We start from the raw sequence: 13,593 nt of genomic DNA, 5'->3' as shown, positions 1-13,593 counted from the left end.
TGTGGACAGATCCTTGGCAGACCGGAGCAACTACGGGGCCACCTCAGTGTATATGCCGTTAATCCGTTCCGGGAGGCAAGAGGAGTATAAAAAACGAGCAGCTAAAACAAATTTTTCCCATCAGAAATAATATAGTGAGTCTCAAGGCAGCCGACACCGAAAAGTTCTACCTTGCGCATTGAGTACCAAATGAGTACGGGGACAAAATTTTTGCATCGAAATGTGTTGAGTATCAAATTCGATGACTTTCAAAGCAGTTGAGTATCAAGGTACCCCTGTCCTTGCATCACGGTAAATATACTCTGAGGATGGGTGGGGAGGAGCTGTTTGAACTCTCTTTCTCCCATCAATTAAGTTTGGCTGCCTCTTTGCCTTCTGGAATTTGTTTGTTTTGTTTAATGTAGTGTTCCTCAATCTTGGCAAGTTGAAGATGTGTGGACTTCAACTCCCAGAATTCCCCAGCCAGGATTGCTACCTGGGGAATACCGGGAGTTGAAGTCCACATGTCTTAAAACCGGCAGGGTTGAGAAAGACTGGTTTAGTGTACTCGCTGTCCATCTCGCCGTGGGGCACCTCTGGATGGCTTACAACGGTAAAACAGAAGAAAATGATAAAAAATGTAAACCTAACAATAGCAAAGCAATGAAGCGATAAAAATAAACAAAATAATGTGAATTGAAAGATGGCCAGAGGGGGGAGCAGGAAGTGCAGGGGTGAGGAATGCAGCTCCTCCCTCTTGGAATCCAGACTGCATTCCGCCACAGTGTGGCCGATTTACTCTGTAAAACATCCTCTCTGCCTTTGGTTCTTGCAGGCCTTGTCCCACGCGGAGGCTGGCAGTCCAGAAATGGCCACCTGTTACGCCAATCGCTCTGCAGCCCTTTTCCATCTTGGTCAGTTTGAGGTGAGTTCAATAAATTGCTTTTGCTCAGAGTTCAAAGTGTTTCCCTCCCAGAAACGCAGGTTTTCTCCCCCCTACCCAGTAAGGCATTATATTCATTCATTCTGATTTAAAGATGCTTTGTCTGCCAGATGGGCGTAGAAAGGAGCCTTTTCAAGTAAGGTTAGCTGCCACCTCATGCTTGCTCTCCGCAACCAAGTCAGTATGAGCAGCCCTGAACTGGGCGGGAAGGGGGCAGATGTGGGGGCTGCTGAGAGGGAAAGAAAAGCGCTTAGAGAAGAGCTTTAAGGTCAAGGCCTGCACACCGTCCTGAAAACATCTTGCTTGAATTTGGCTGGTCGTGGGGGTAAGGGCCAGTGAGGGGGGGCAACTAAGGGAGGGAGAGGTTAGACTTGGGGGTTTTGGCGGCCAATCTTCAGTTCTGGATGTGCACTACTGCAGAGTTGCCCAGCCTTTCTGGCTTTGCGGACCGGCCTGGGGGGAGGACGGGGGGGGCGGGGTTGTTCAGTGCCAGCGGCAGGCAGGCGGGTGTGGTGCTTGCCCATTGCCCAATCAAGAGAGGATGCACGCATGCTCTCGTCTGCCGCTTCGGGTGGCCCGGTTCTGAAAAGCTCACAGCCCGGTAGTGGGCTGCTCCCTGGGGGTTGGGGACCCCTGCACTACGGTAATTCGCTTGACTTCTAGTAAGCTATACCTTTCTCATCAAGCGGAGTTAAAAATGGTTCTTAATTAGGGGTTCAAGCTGAGGCAGATCTGACAGGCACTCTGAGGTTTTTTTTCCTACTGAGCAGATGTTCAGACCGCATCGTTAAGAAACGTGGACCATAACTCCCAGAATTCCCCAAGCAGCTGATGGGGGGCTGGAGGAGGCGCTGTTCTTAGCCGTACATTCCCCCCCCCCCCAGAGCCCAGCAAGGGAGAAGCCAAGAATCCTTTCTGAAGGCTACAGGGGAACCTGACTTCCTCTCAGCAGGTCTGCCTGGAGGACATCGGACGGGCGCAGCTGATGGGGAGCTGCCCAGAGAAGCTGCTGCCGAAGATCCAGCTGCGCAGGGCCGAGTGCCTGCTGTCTTTGGGCCGGCTGCAGGAAGCGGCAGACACCCTGCGCCGCGTGCAGGAGAGCCTCTCTGCGCAGCAGAGGCCGGAGGCCGCCCGTCACCGGGTGCTGCTGGGCCGGCTGGAAAAGCTGCGGGACGGAGGTGGTGAGGAGAGCGGGGCCTTCCGTCGCCCGCCTGCTGCGCCCAGCCAGGCTGCAACGGACCCGGAGCCCTGGGAGGAGAGCAGCCGCGTCTCTGGCGCCTCGGTGGCCGTCAGCTTGCGTTTTTCCGGCTGCAAAGGGCGCCATTTAGTTGCCGCTGAGGATCTTCCTCCTGGGAAGCTCTTAGTGAAGGAAGCGGCGTTCGCCAGCGTCCTGTGTCCCGGGGAGAGCCTCCTGCTGGAAGGGACCGCCCAGGCCCTACAGGACGGGCGGCTGGCCAACCCCGACCTCCACTGCCACCACTGCCTGCGCCCGCTGCTGGCCTCCGTGCCCTGCCGAGGGTGCAGCTACAGCAGGTACTGCGGCCCTGGCTGTGCCCAGCTGGCGTGGAGCAGCTACCACTGGGCAGAATGCGCCCTCGGAGGGCTGCTGCTGGCGCTGGGCGTCTTCTGCCACGTGGCCCTCCGGACCGTGCTGGTGGCTGGCTTCGCGCAAGTGAAGGCCTTGGTCACCCAGCCGCAGGAGGGAGACGCCCCCGTCGCTGGGGCGGCTGCAGAGCAGGGCGCCCGGCCCATTCCTGGCTGTGAGGCCGACGGACGGTACAGCGGCTCCTACCGGGCCATCTTCAGCCTTCTGCCTCACACGGATCGGCACAGCCCCGGCCTCAGGTTCCTCTGCGGCCTGAGCGTTGCTGCCTTATGCAAGGCCCTGGAGGAGGACGCTGGCCTGGACGCCTGGATCGCAAAGGGGGCCGAGGAGAAGGAGGAAGCGGACGCCCCAGCTGGGCTGGAAGTCTTGGGGGAGGCCATGCTGCGTCACGTGCTGCAGCTGCAGTGCAACGGCCAGGCTGTGACCGCCCTGCGCCCCTCGGGTCAGTGGAGGTGGCCTTGCAGGGGGTGGGGTGGGCCTTGTCGTCCCTCAGCCGAGAGGCCGCGGGTGCGGGTGTCAGAGGGAGGCTGCGTGTCTTCCGAGCGTCTCGGCCTCCAGCTTTTCCCTCTTCCTCCCAGGGCCCGAAGACGGGCTGGTGGCCGGCAGTGGGCAGGTGCGCCTGGCCACGGGTCTCTTCCCGGCCCTCAGCCTGCTGAACCACTCCTGCGACCCCAACACCAGCGTGGCTTTCACCGGCCGCACGGCGGAGGTCAGAGCCCTGCGCCCGATTCCTCGCGGGCAGGAGCTCCTCCACTGCTACGGTGAGTGGGGGCTGGCCCCCCCGGCCTCCCCCGAGGGAGGAGCTGGGCCCCCGCAGGTCAGGATGGCTTTTGGGGGGAAACTGTTGCCATTCTGAAAGTGCTTCTCTTTATCTTGGGGTAACCCTGGGAGGGGCTGGTCTGAGGCTTTCATTAAGCTGTTGACCCCCTAAGCTTCATTCGGTCATTTTTATTGGATTTATACCGCTGCCCCTCCCCCCACTGGCCTGTGGCTCTGGCCGGTGCACATAACTGCAGCACAAACTAAACAATTCAACCATTGAACGCAATGAAAAACAGTTTAAAAACCAATAATAATAATAATAATAATAATAATGATAATAATAATATGTTGTTAGTTGTAAAGTCGTGTCCGACCCATCGCGACCCCATGGACAACGTTCCTCCAGGCCTTCCTGTCCTATAAAATTTATAATAATATATAAACTTTAAAAAGTTGGGGCGTGTGCAGTCTATACAATTATACACAATGCAGCCATTGAACAGGCTGCCCACTTCCGGGGGACCCCCCCAGGCCTGATGGCAAAAGCAGTCCTGGGGGCTCTCTGGAGGGACAGCCCAAAGCCGCAGCCCCCCCCCCGCGTGGCCCTCGGCAATCGGGTAGAGGCTGCCCCTCGGATCACCGGGTCCCGTGCCAGGTGGGGCTTTCAAGGCCCAAAGCGGCCCCTTCCCTGGGACTGGGCAGCAGCCACAGCCAAGGGGTCACCTGGGCAGTTCTTGGGGCACAGAGAGCTGCTTCTTGTTCTGCCCCAGGAACTGCCCAGGTGAGACTAGCCTCTGCGTAGTCTTCAAGGGCAGCCCCGGAGAAACCCTTTTGAGAGGCGACTGGGGCACAGGTGGCCGCAAGGAGAGCCAGCCTCCCCCTCCGGAACCGGTTCCCTTCCCACCGTCTAGGAGCCGCCAGTGCCCTTCCCTTTTCCTCCCCCCCTCCCCCTCCAGCCGCCGTGGGGCATGGAGAGATTTTGCGAGGGGTTTTGTTCCTGGAAGGTTGTCGGAAGCCCCCGGAAAACCGCCTTTCACAGCACGGCAACTTAAAACCTAATCTTGGGGCGTAAAAAAGCAATGGCCCCTTTTCAGCTTTTTTTCACCTTCTTTCCACCGTTTCTTTTTTTTTTTTTTATGAGATACTATCCGGGCTGTGATTTTATGATTCTGGCTCCTGTTACTTTTAGTCTGAGAGCCAATTCCAGAACTCAACAAAACGATGAGCCAGAGATGAGTGTCGAAATGGGCGTCAGCATCGCACTTCTGCCCTCCCCCCCCCAAAAAGGCAGGGGGCATTTCCCAGGTCAAACCAAGCCCCCCCCGAGCGACGGCTGTGGGTCGCGCTGGCTCTCCGGCTGGGCCGCCCTCTGCCCTGCCTGCCTGCCGGCTGCTCTTTGGGGAGAAGCCCGGCTGAAATCGGGGGGGGGGGAGGCCCGGGGGGGGGCAAATGCCGCCTCCTGTCCGGATGGTTACAATGCTGCTGCAGCTGCCACTGCTGCCTCTGGGGCAATTCCCCTGCCCCTGGCAAATTGATGGGGTTTGTTTCCGGGGGGGGGGCAGATACTGATTATTTTTAAGGACTGGAAGTCCTGGTAAACTATTGATGAGGATCAAGCTGTGGGGATAAAATTTGATTATTGGAATTCCTGACAGGTTTCCCTGGTTTTATTTATTTATTAATATGCCTGTTTATTAGAAAAATTTATACGTTTCCCAATTCACCCATTCACGGAGACTCTGGACAGTTTACAGACGTTAAAGGCCAATACAAGCCCCAATAATCGCCCATCTACACACACACACACCCCAGCCGCAATAACCAGGGCAGTCAGGTGGTGGGCTGCGTATTATCCCCCGGGATCTCCCCCAGGCCCAGCGGCAGGACCCCGTCTCCAGGGCCTTTGGAAGAAGTGTCAAGGTGGGGCCGTTCTACTCTCTGCAGGGAGGGGGCCGCCACGGAGAAGGCCCTGTTCACCAGAAAACTGCAGCCAAGCGGAAACAGCTGGGCTTTGTGTGGATCTGTGACAGCCCCCCCTCCCCCACAGGCTGACCGTTCTCCTCTTGCCTCTGCCCCCCCCTTCCCCCCTGCCTGCAGGGCCCCACAGGTGCCGAATGGGGGCTGCTGAGCGGCGCAGGCGGCTTCTGGCTCAGTACTTCTTTGAGTGCCGCTGTCAGGCCTGCCTGGAGGAGCTGCAGCCCAGGGACGCCCCCGAGGCCGGCCTCTTCTGCTGCCCAGCCTGCCAGAGCCCCATGCAGGTGAGTCTGCTCAGGTGTTGCTGCGGGTAAACATGCAAGGCCCCTCCCACCCACCGCCAGCCCAGGTGTGTTGGGTGCCAAGCGCAGCCTTCCCAGCCGCCCGGCCGTCTGTCCCCAACGTGTCCCCTGGGCTTCCTAGGGGAGAGGCACCCTCCGCTGCTCAGGTGAGGCCTGCAGCCACCTGGCCCCCGAGGAGGACTTCCACCGCCGGCTGCTTCGTCTTCGGCACTCGACCCAGTCAGCCTCGGAGCTCCTGGAGCACGGCAAGCCAGGTGAGGCCCCTCCCTCCCTCCCTCCCCCCATCTGCATCCTGGAGCCCTTTTTGACAGGCAGAATGGATTCCCGCACAGAGGCTCCGGCTGGACCCCCAGTGGCATCATTGCAACGTAACATATTTATTTATTTGTATCTCACTTTATAAGTTACTCAAGACAGCAAACGTACCTAATCCTCATTCCTTCTCTAGCCTCCTCCACCACAACAACCCTGTGAGGTTGGTTGGGCTATGAAAGAGGGATTGGCCCACGGTCACCCCGGCTTGGTGCTCTCTTGAGTTCGGTGGTTTTATTGCTGGTGAACATCTTCAGTGCACTGAGGCTGTTACCTAGTTGGGTCATGAAACGTCTGCAAAAAAAATCTACCGAGCTCAGAGAGCCCAGAGGACCCCCACCGTTCCTTCCCCCCCCCCCCAGCCGGAAATATTCTCTTCTGTCAGCTCAGGTGAACTCCTGATTTCCAACTTTCTAGCCTGCTCCCTTCACCACCGGCTTGTCATAAGTAAATTTTATTTATTTTGCTTTATTAAACTTCATGTGAATGGGAAACAAGCGGTGGGGATTTCAGAGCAAGCCTCTTCCTGCCAGTCCTTACGGCACAAAAAACCCCAGAGAGCCAGGGACCTTCTCCTCCGCCTGCAGGGGCGGCTTTCCAGGGTCGCTCCGGCCCCAGTTCGAATTCTGCCCAGAACAAAAGCCCCCGGGAGGGGGGGGCTCTGCCTGGGAGGTTTGCGGGGCCCGGCACAAGACGGGGAAAGCAGGAGAGATTCTCTGTGACGGGAGCCCCGTGGGGAGGCCAGTTGGGAGGGAGGGATGGGTCAAAGGGGGGGGAAGGTGGGGAACCCCCCTGCAGAGCTGTTGTCATAGAAGGGGCGAAGGATGGATGGGGAGGGGCGCATTGTCTCCCACTGCCCTTTTTGACTCGAGGTGTTTGGCAAACGGCTGCCATTTGGATCCCGGCCTGGCTGGCCGCCCACCCTGCGGAGGCCCCGGAGCCCTTCCCCCCCCCGCCTAGCGAGCGGAGGCATCCAGGTTGGCAGCCTCTCCGGGTGACCGCCGGTCAGGGCCGCCCCTCACGCTCCACTTTCCTTCCGAGGGGCCAGGTCCGGCCCTGGAGCTGCTGCAGACGTGCCAGCTGGACGCCCAGCGCTTCCTGTCTCCAGCGCACCTGCGGATGGGCGAGATCGAGGACCTCCTAGCCCAGGTGTATGCAGCCACAGGTACGAGGCCCCTGGCGCCGCCCCTTCGCCTCCCTCCACTCCTGTCCGAGGCTGCGGGGGGGGAGGCTGAGTTACCCCACCCCTCTCAAATCGGGACCAGAATTTCTGTTGCTAAGCAACGCAGCTTTTAAAATCGGCCGCCAGATTTGACCCCCCCTTTTTCTTAGTGACGGATGTTAAGCAAATCACCGCAGTCGTTAAGTGAATCGTGGGGCCATTAAGCGAGTCCAGCTTTCCCCATTCACTCGCTTACGGGAAGGCTGAAAACAGCAGCCACCCGGCCCCAGGGACGCTGCAGCCGTTGCAAACACATGCCGGTTGCCCAGTGCCCAAATTTTCATCCTATGACTAAGGATGCCGTGACGGTCGTAAGTATGAGGATTGATTAGAAGTCACTTTTTACAGTGCCGTTGCAACTTCAAACGGCTGCAGGTCGAGGATTAGCCGTAGTTTGTCCCTGCTTTTATTACTGCACAATCCGCGCTTTCCGCAACAAGGCGAGGGCCTCCTCCCGCTCTCCGCCTCAGAGCCTCCCCCTTGCCTTTGGCCCAGGGAGGTGGCAGGAAGCGGCCGGGCACCTGCGCAGGAGCCTCCGGGCCGTGGAGGCCCACTTCGGTCCTGCCAGCGTCGAAGCCGGCCAGGAAGTCTTCAAGCTGGCCCAGCTCCTCTTCAACGGGTGAGCACGCTGCCCCTTCCCCTTCGGCGACGGGCTCCTCCGGGTGGGCTTTGAGACCACATGGCTGGCCTCTGGCAGGAGGTCTGGGGCGGTGGGGGCAGGCCTATATTTGCCCATTTGTGCTCTGTGGGGGCCCGGCCCATTCTTTCCCTGGCACAGGGGCTCCCTCGCACCCAGGCCCAGGGACTGGCCTTGCCCGGGCGGCCTTGGATGAGGGGAGTGCCTGGGGGGCAGCGGTTGTTGGTCTGGGATGGAGGCAGGGGGGAGAGAGAGAGAGAGAGAGAGAAAGAAAAAAAGAGAGTTAAATCCTCCTTTCCTTGCTGTGTCCAGCACAGAAATCTCAAAAAGGTTTCAGGTTTCGCAGAGGCTTCTCTGAAAATGACCCCTTTGGGCCCCCCTCGGCCGGGGAACAGACTCAAGACCCCCCCCCCCGAACTCTGCTTCTTTCCTTGCAGAAAGTGGCAGGATCTCGAGAGGCCCACAGAGCGTCTCCCCCTCCCGCCCCCGTATGCCAAACAGCATCAGGGCGGGGCGGCCTTGAGCTCCTTGCCCACCTGCTCCTGCCTCCCGGGGCTGAGCTGGCGTTCATGGAATCGCCCGGGCGGCTCTTCCCTTCCCGGGAACTGGGGCTCCAGATTGTGGCAGGAGAGAGTTAGTTTAGTGATCTGCTTACGTTGCAAAGTGCGCAGAGGTGAACTTGGCAGTCCCGTGATTGTGTCCTCGCGCCTGGGCCTTCCGGCTTCCCAGCCTAGCCCAGCGCCACCACCGCCTCCCTTCCGCGCTGTCCCCAACCGGCCAGGCGCAGCCCCCCCACGAGAGGCCTGGTGCTGTGGACCTGCTTTGTGGGCCCATCCGGGGCGGGGGGGGCAACCCTGTTCTCCTGCTAACTTCTTGTTTGTCTCCGGGGCCGCCAGGCGCTTGGTCTCCGAAGCCCTGCAGGCCGTGCAGAGGGCCGAGGCGGTTTTGTGGGTGCACCTGGGCCCAGAGAGCGGCCAGCTGCAGGAGCTGAGAGAGATGAGGGTCTGCCTGGAGGAGGAGCTGCTCCGAACCGCACCCGCAGCGGCAGCCCAGCTGCTGTGAGCATACGCCAGTCGGCCTGCTGTGGGGGAGGGGCTTGGCACACACACACACACACACACTGCCCATTAAGGAGCCAAAGCAAGAAATCACCGGACCATGTGCAGATCGGCCTGGCGGGGGATCCAACAGCCTCACCACCCATGCAGCCTTGCCAGGATGCCAGGCCTGGGTCTGTGCCAGCCCAAGGGCATCGTTGCCTGGGAGGAAAAGAGGCTGCTGCATTTGTCGACTTGGCTGAGGGGGCCTTGACGGGTGATGGGAAGAGCCTTCCCTCTCTCCCTGCTTTCCCCCCATCCTCCCCACAACTCCTCCCCCCCTCGCCGTTTCTCCACCATCCACCGGCCTTTGAAGCTGAAAAAGCCACTCTGGAGGCTCTTTAAGGCAGAAGCTCTTTTATTGGACCATGTAAGCAAAACCAGCTGCGGGACACAGTCAAGGAGCCCCCCCTTTTGCTCCTGGGGCTTGGGGGTCTCGGGGGGCGCTTTAGGCCTGCTGAGGGTTGAGGATCTTTCCGATGAAGAGGAGGGTGCCGCTGTCGTTGTCGTAAAGCACAAACAGGAAGGGCCTGTCCAGCGTGTAGTCGATGGGGAAGTTCAGCCGAGCGACTTCCGTCTCGGAGCCAAACACAGGGCTGGCCCCGTCTTCCCCGAGGTCGAAGGCCACCTTGTGATGTGCGTGGGAGATCCTGATGGGCTTGGCGGAAATCTTGCCGAGGTTCGGTGTGGAGAAGAGCGCCTGGAGCCCTGCGAGGGAGGGAGGAAGGGCCGTTACCACCTGGCTGCCTCCTCCTCCTCCCCCTCCCCTGAGGCCTGGAGGCTGAGTGACCTTCCAGCCGCTCACCACCGCGAGGAGGGAGTCTCTGCTCAACCTCCCCCCCACGGACAAATGGCTCTCACCCATTGCAGTGGCTCCTGTTCGGGCGAGCAGCCGTTTGGGACCCCCCCTGGCCCTGTGAGAGGGCCAGCCCCTGGCCAGACCCACAGAGCAAGCCTCGGCAACAGGAGCACCGGCCCGCTTGGCCCGAGGACCCCGTCCCGGCACCTACGCATTGCCTGCAGCGCCTCCCCCAGCCTCGTCTCGGCCACCAGCCTCAGCCGCGGCAGCCTCAGCGCGGCCTGGACGGTCTTCAGCTGCTTGTCGATGTCGTGGACAAACTCAGCGGTCAGGCTGTCCTCGATGAGGGTCAGGTTCTGGGTGACGCTCTCCGGCAGGAAGAACATGAGGCTGACCCCTCCAGCCAGGGGCAGCTGGGCGATCTGCAGCAACAGCCGGGGTAGGCGGAGTGGGCCGAGGGGCCAGCTCGGCATTCCCGGGGGGGCCGGGGGAGCCGCTCTCGGTTGGGGGAAGGGAGCTGCTGCCCCCACTTGCACGGCTCCCCCAGCAGCAGGTGGGCTGGCCTATGCATGGGCAGGACCCCTGGTGAGGGAGGGGCTGCGCTACACGGGGTGCTCCAGCTCAGGTGCCATCGGGGCGTGTGGCTGCCCCAAACGGGGCGGTAAGGTAGGGGACGGCTTCTGGAAAGGCAGCCAAGAGGAGCAACATGTTCTCCCAGGGCTGCTGGGGGGGGGGAGAAAGAGGGCAGTGGAGCCGCAGGGCAGCCGTGTTTCCCCAGTCTTGGCCCACCCCCCTCCTGGCCACTGACCTTGCAGCTGAGCTCGGAGTCAAAGCCATACTTCAAGATGGCTCTGGGGGCCGACATCATGGGCACCTGGGTGGTCCGGTCTTCGTCCAGATGGAAGTCCTGAGGCTTGGTCAGCTTGGGGTCAAACTTGGTGGCCCACTGCCCTGTGGCCGGAGGGGAAGGAAAGGCCGAGTGGAGGACGCCCTCCCTTCGGAGGAGGAGCCCGGCTTCCCCGGGCGGGCAGACCTACCTTTGAAAGAGGCAGCCCCCAGAAGCAGGATGCTGAGCCCGGCCGGGATCTCCCCCAGGAATCGGACGACTTTCCCCCCCGTCCGCTGCTGCACCCACTGGTTGATCTCCTGCAGGTCTGCCCGGGCGTTTCCGCTGAGCACCCGGGGCCGGAAGCCGTAGGATTTCTCCAGCTCGTTCACAAATGCGATTCTCATCCTCAGCTCTGGGGGGGGGGGGAAACGCCCCATTGAGCCCTTGGGGGGGCCTGTCCCTCGCCCGGGGCTGACAGCCCCCCCGGCTCCTCTCCCCCCCCCCAAGGCGAAGGAGGCCTACTTCTCTCCATCACCAGGCGGGAGGCGCTCTTCAGGCCCTTGGTGGGGCCGCCGATGCTGCTCAGGAGCTCCTTGTAGGTGCTGTGCAGCTGGGCCTTGTCGAGCATGTCGTAGAAAAGCGCCCGCGAGATCACGTCCTCCGTCCGCTCGCCCGCCCCTGTCGGCCACGGGAGAGAGAGGGAGCCTGTCAAGGTCCCTTCCCGGGACGATCCTGGCCCCGGGGGGGGTATCGGAGGGGAGCTCACCCAGCGAGAGGCCCGAGAGGGCCGTGGCGACACTGAAGGGGGAGAGCAGGACATTGGCCGAGGGGGTCTGGCTGGACTGCTGGCGGAAGAGGGCGTAGCCAAAGTTGGAAACGGCCGCGGCCAGTTTGTTGACGGGGCTCTTGTAAAAGGGGTCCTCCTCCTCCTCCCCGGCTTCCCTTGCGGGGTCCGGCTCCTTCGAAACACCAAAGAGGGGGCCCATCACCACAGCCCTGGGGGGTCTTTCTGCTGCAGCCCACCACCCTGTGGAGCGAGGACCCCCTGCACGGGCTGCAAGCCAGCCCACCCCCTGGGTGGAATGGCAAGGGGGAATCCCCCAAGGCCTGTCCTCAGCCTCTGCTTCCTCGCCGCTCCCAGCCCGAGCCCAGAGCCACACTCGGCCGTCCGGGAGACCCCTGGCTGACCTGGGGGGCGTTTGCTGGGCTCCCGCCTTGGCTCCGGCAGGGGACAGCCAGGGCCGCCAGCCCCAGGAGGACCATCAGGTGCTTCATGGTGGAACCTGCAGAGGGGAGGAGGAGAAGGAAGGACAGAAGAGTTATCCTGAGGTAAGATGGATGGCCAGGAGATTCTCTAAGTAAATGAACAGAGGAGTGCAACGGCTGAGGTCTGCCCCTCTCTGTGGAGAATCTCGACACCTTGTCCCAAAGGCGCTTTCCCCCCCCCCCCAAAAGGCCACCGGACTTTCTTGGGCTTTATTCCCCTTGAAAACCTTTCCCTTCTCACCCAGGAAGCATCTTCGGTTCTTCCTCAGCTTCTTGGATGAGAAGCAAAATATCTTCAAGGGGAATAAAACCTAGGCCAACCAGAAACGGACATGGTGGAAGTATCATGCCCTCAGTACTTTTCTATGGAGTGTTTCTTTTTATTTGTCAAATCTGGAAAATGGCCATCTCACTCACAGAGCGAGTGTGCCTAAGGGAGGCTCCCGGTACTTAGGAAGTCCCAGAGAGAGAGGGAGAGAAGCTTCATCTTTGAAGGGTGTTTTTCAAGTGGGCCTCAAGGACCCTCTCCTCCGGTTTACCTGTTTCGTTTTAATGCCGTTAAGTTTTCAATAAATATTTAAATGTATTCGTTTCTAATGGAACGATATTCAGTTTTGTTTCAGTGATTCAGCAGGTCAATTCAAACATTTTATAGCGCTGTTTAATCTTATTTGTGCTTTTATGTTTGTTAATTGCCTTTATGCTGTTCCTGTAGGCTGCCTCGAGTGCTTCCCTCCCTGTAAGCATCAAATAGCAAAATAAATCAAGGGGGCCATTTCAGAATTCAATTTTTAGTCTCGCCAGCTTTTCTGGAAGCCGGGAGATGAATTGCCACACCTCTGCCCACCTTCGGGTCTGAACACAGCAGATGCCTTTAGTTTCGTTCCAAACAGTTCCTCTTAAAATCCTCTGCCTTGCCTGCCACTAACTGGCCTCCTGGCCCCTGGGGATGGGCGGTTTCTCCATACCGAACTCTCTGGACGTGACACGCTACTTCTTGCACAGCAGCCATGCGTGGAAACAGAGTTTGCAGAGTGCTTTTCTTAGAGGAGCATTTACATTTGTTAATTGGGGAGGTGGGGGGGGGGGCTAGACTGGAGTTCTGAGTAAGAATTGCCTTGGAAGGTGGGAGCCCTCCCTCGAAGCCCTGCCTCCCTTCTCCCGCAGCTGTAGGCAAGCGGGCCTAGCTTGTCTCCATCTTCCAGGCTGCTTCCCAGGCCAGGCAGTGTTGGGGGAGGCACACTCAAGAACGCCCCCCCCATCCGTTTCCTGTCGGAGGCTTTTCTGGACAGGGGAGGGGGCCGGCTGGTGGGCTGATTTCTGGCTAACATCTGGCTGCCTTTTGCAGAGGGTGAGCTGGGACCAAGCCTAACCTCAGCCAGGGCCTGGCCCTCCAAGCTGGCGCCACCAGAGCTGCGTGGAAGTAGCAGTTAGCTCTCCAGAAGCCTGCAATTACAGGGGAGCGTCCTGGGGCGGCCGATCCGCACACGCTTCCAAGGAACTCGGGTGCTGCCAACAACAGGAGAAGCTGACTCGAAATCCTGCGGAATAGAGCCCAGGCCCAGAATACACCCTTGTGGCAGACCGGGCTGCTCCGTAGAGGCTTCGCTCGGGGCAGGCAAGGCAGGCTTGGAATCCTGGTCTGGTCCTGGTTGCCATCACCAGGCCAGAGTTTCCAGATTTTTCCTTGGAGTCCCGCTGCGTTTGAGTGAGCCTCAACATCTGGGTTCAATTAGCCCAGATCTGGACGCCAGGAGGCAGCCCAAGGACAGCGAGTGAGCGAGCCTCGGCTCTTCCTCCACACTGCCTCTCTCGGGGAGAAAGCCTCGGCTGGGGGGGGGGGGAATTTGGGGGTCCCAAAAAAT

General features: G+C 59.9%; 2 protein-coding genes across 2 annotated transcripts; one reads left to right on the top strand and one right to left on the bottom strand.

Moving 5' to 3' along the window:
• Nucleotides 1-241: 241 nt before the first annotated feature.
• On the top strand, nucleotides 242-8,799 carry SMYD4 (SET and MYND domain containing 4). Its single transcript, XM_029286001.1, has 9 exons — nucleotides 242-256; nucleotides 815-904; nucleotides 1,875-2,970; nucleotides 3,107-3,289; nucleotides 5,388-5,548; nucleotides 5,688-5,820; nucleotides 6,927-7,043; nucleotides 7,596-7,719; nucleotides 8,634-8,799. The coding sequence occupies exons 1-9, from the start codon at nucleotides 242-244 to the stop codon at nucleotides 8,797-8,799; spliced, it is 2,085 nt and encodes a 694-aa protein (XP_029141834.1).
• Nucleotides 8,800-9,282: 483 nt separating this feature from the next.
• LOC107296201 (pigment epithelium-derived factor-like) lies at nucleotides 9,283-11,737 on the bottom strand. The gene is made up of 7 exons (XM_015825549.2): nucleotides 11,651-11,737; nucleotides 11,229-11,421; nucleotides 10,985-11,140; nucleotides 10,671-10,874; nucleotides 10,442-10,584; nucleotides 9,845-10,055; nucleotides 9,283-9,542 (listed from the first exon to the last, which is right to left on the bottom strand). The coding sequence occupies exons 1-7, from the start codon at nucleotides 11,735-11,737 to the stop codon at nucleotides 9,283-9,285; spliced, it is 1,254 nt and encodes a 417-aa protein (XP_015681035.1).
• Nucleotides 11,738-13,593: the final 1,856 nt, after the last annotated feature.

Source organism: Protobothrops mucrosquamatus, unplaced genomic scaffold, assembly GCF_001527695.2.
Source record: "Protobothrops mucrosquamatus isolate PMUCROS unplaced genomic scaffold, P.Mucros_1.0 scaffold2682, whole genome shotgun sequence".
In the NCBI taxonomy this organism is placed as follows: domain Eukaryota; kingdom Metazoa; phylum Chordata; class Lepidosauria; order Squamata; family Viperidae; genus Protobothrops; species Protobothrops mucrosquamatus.
The sequence above is the reverse complement of the archived record's forward strand: the minus strand, read 5'-3'. Positions and strand labels throughout refer to the sequence as shown.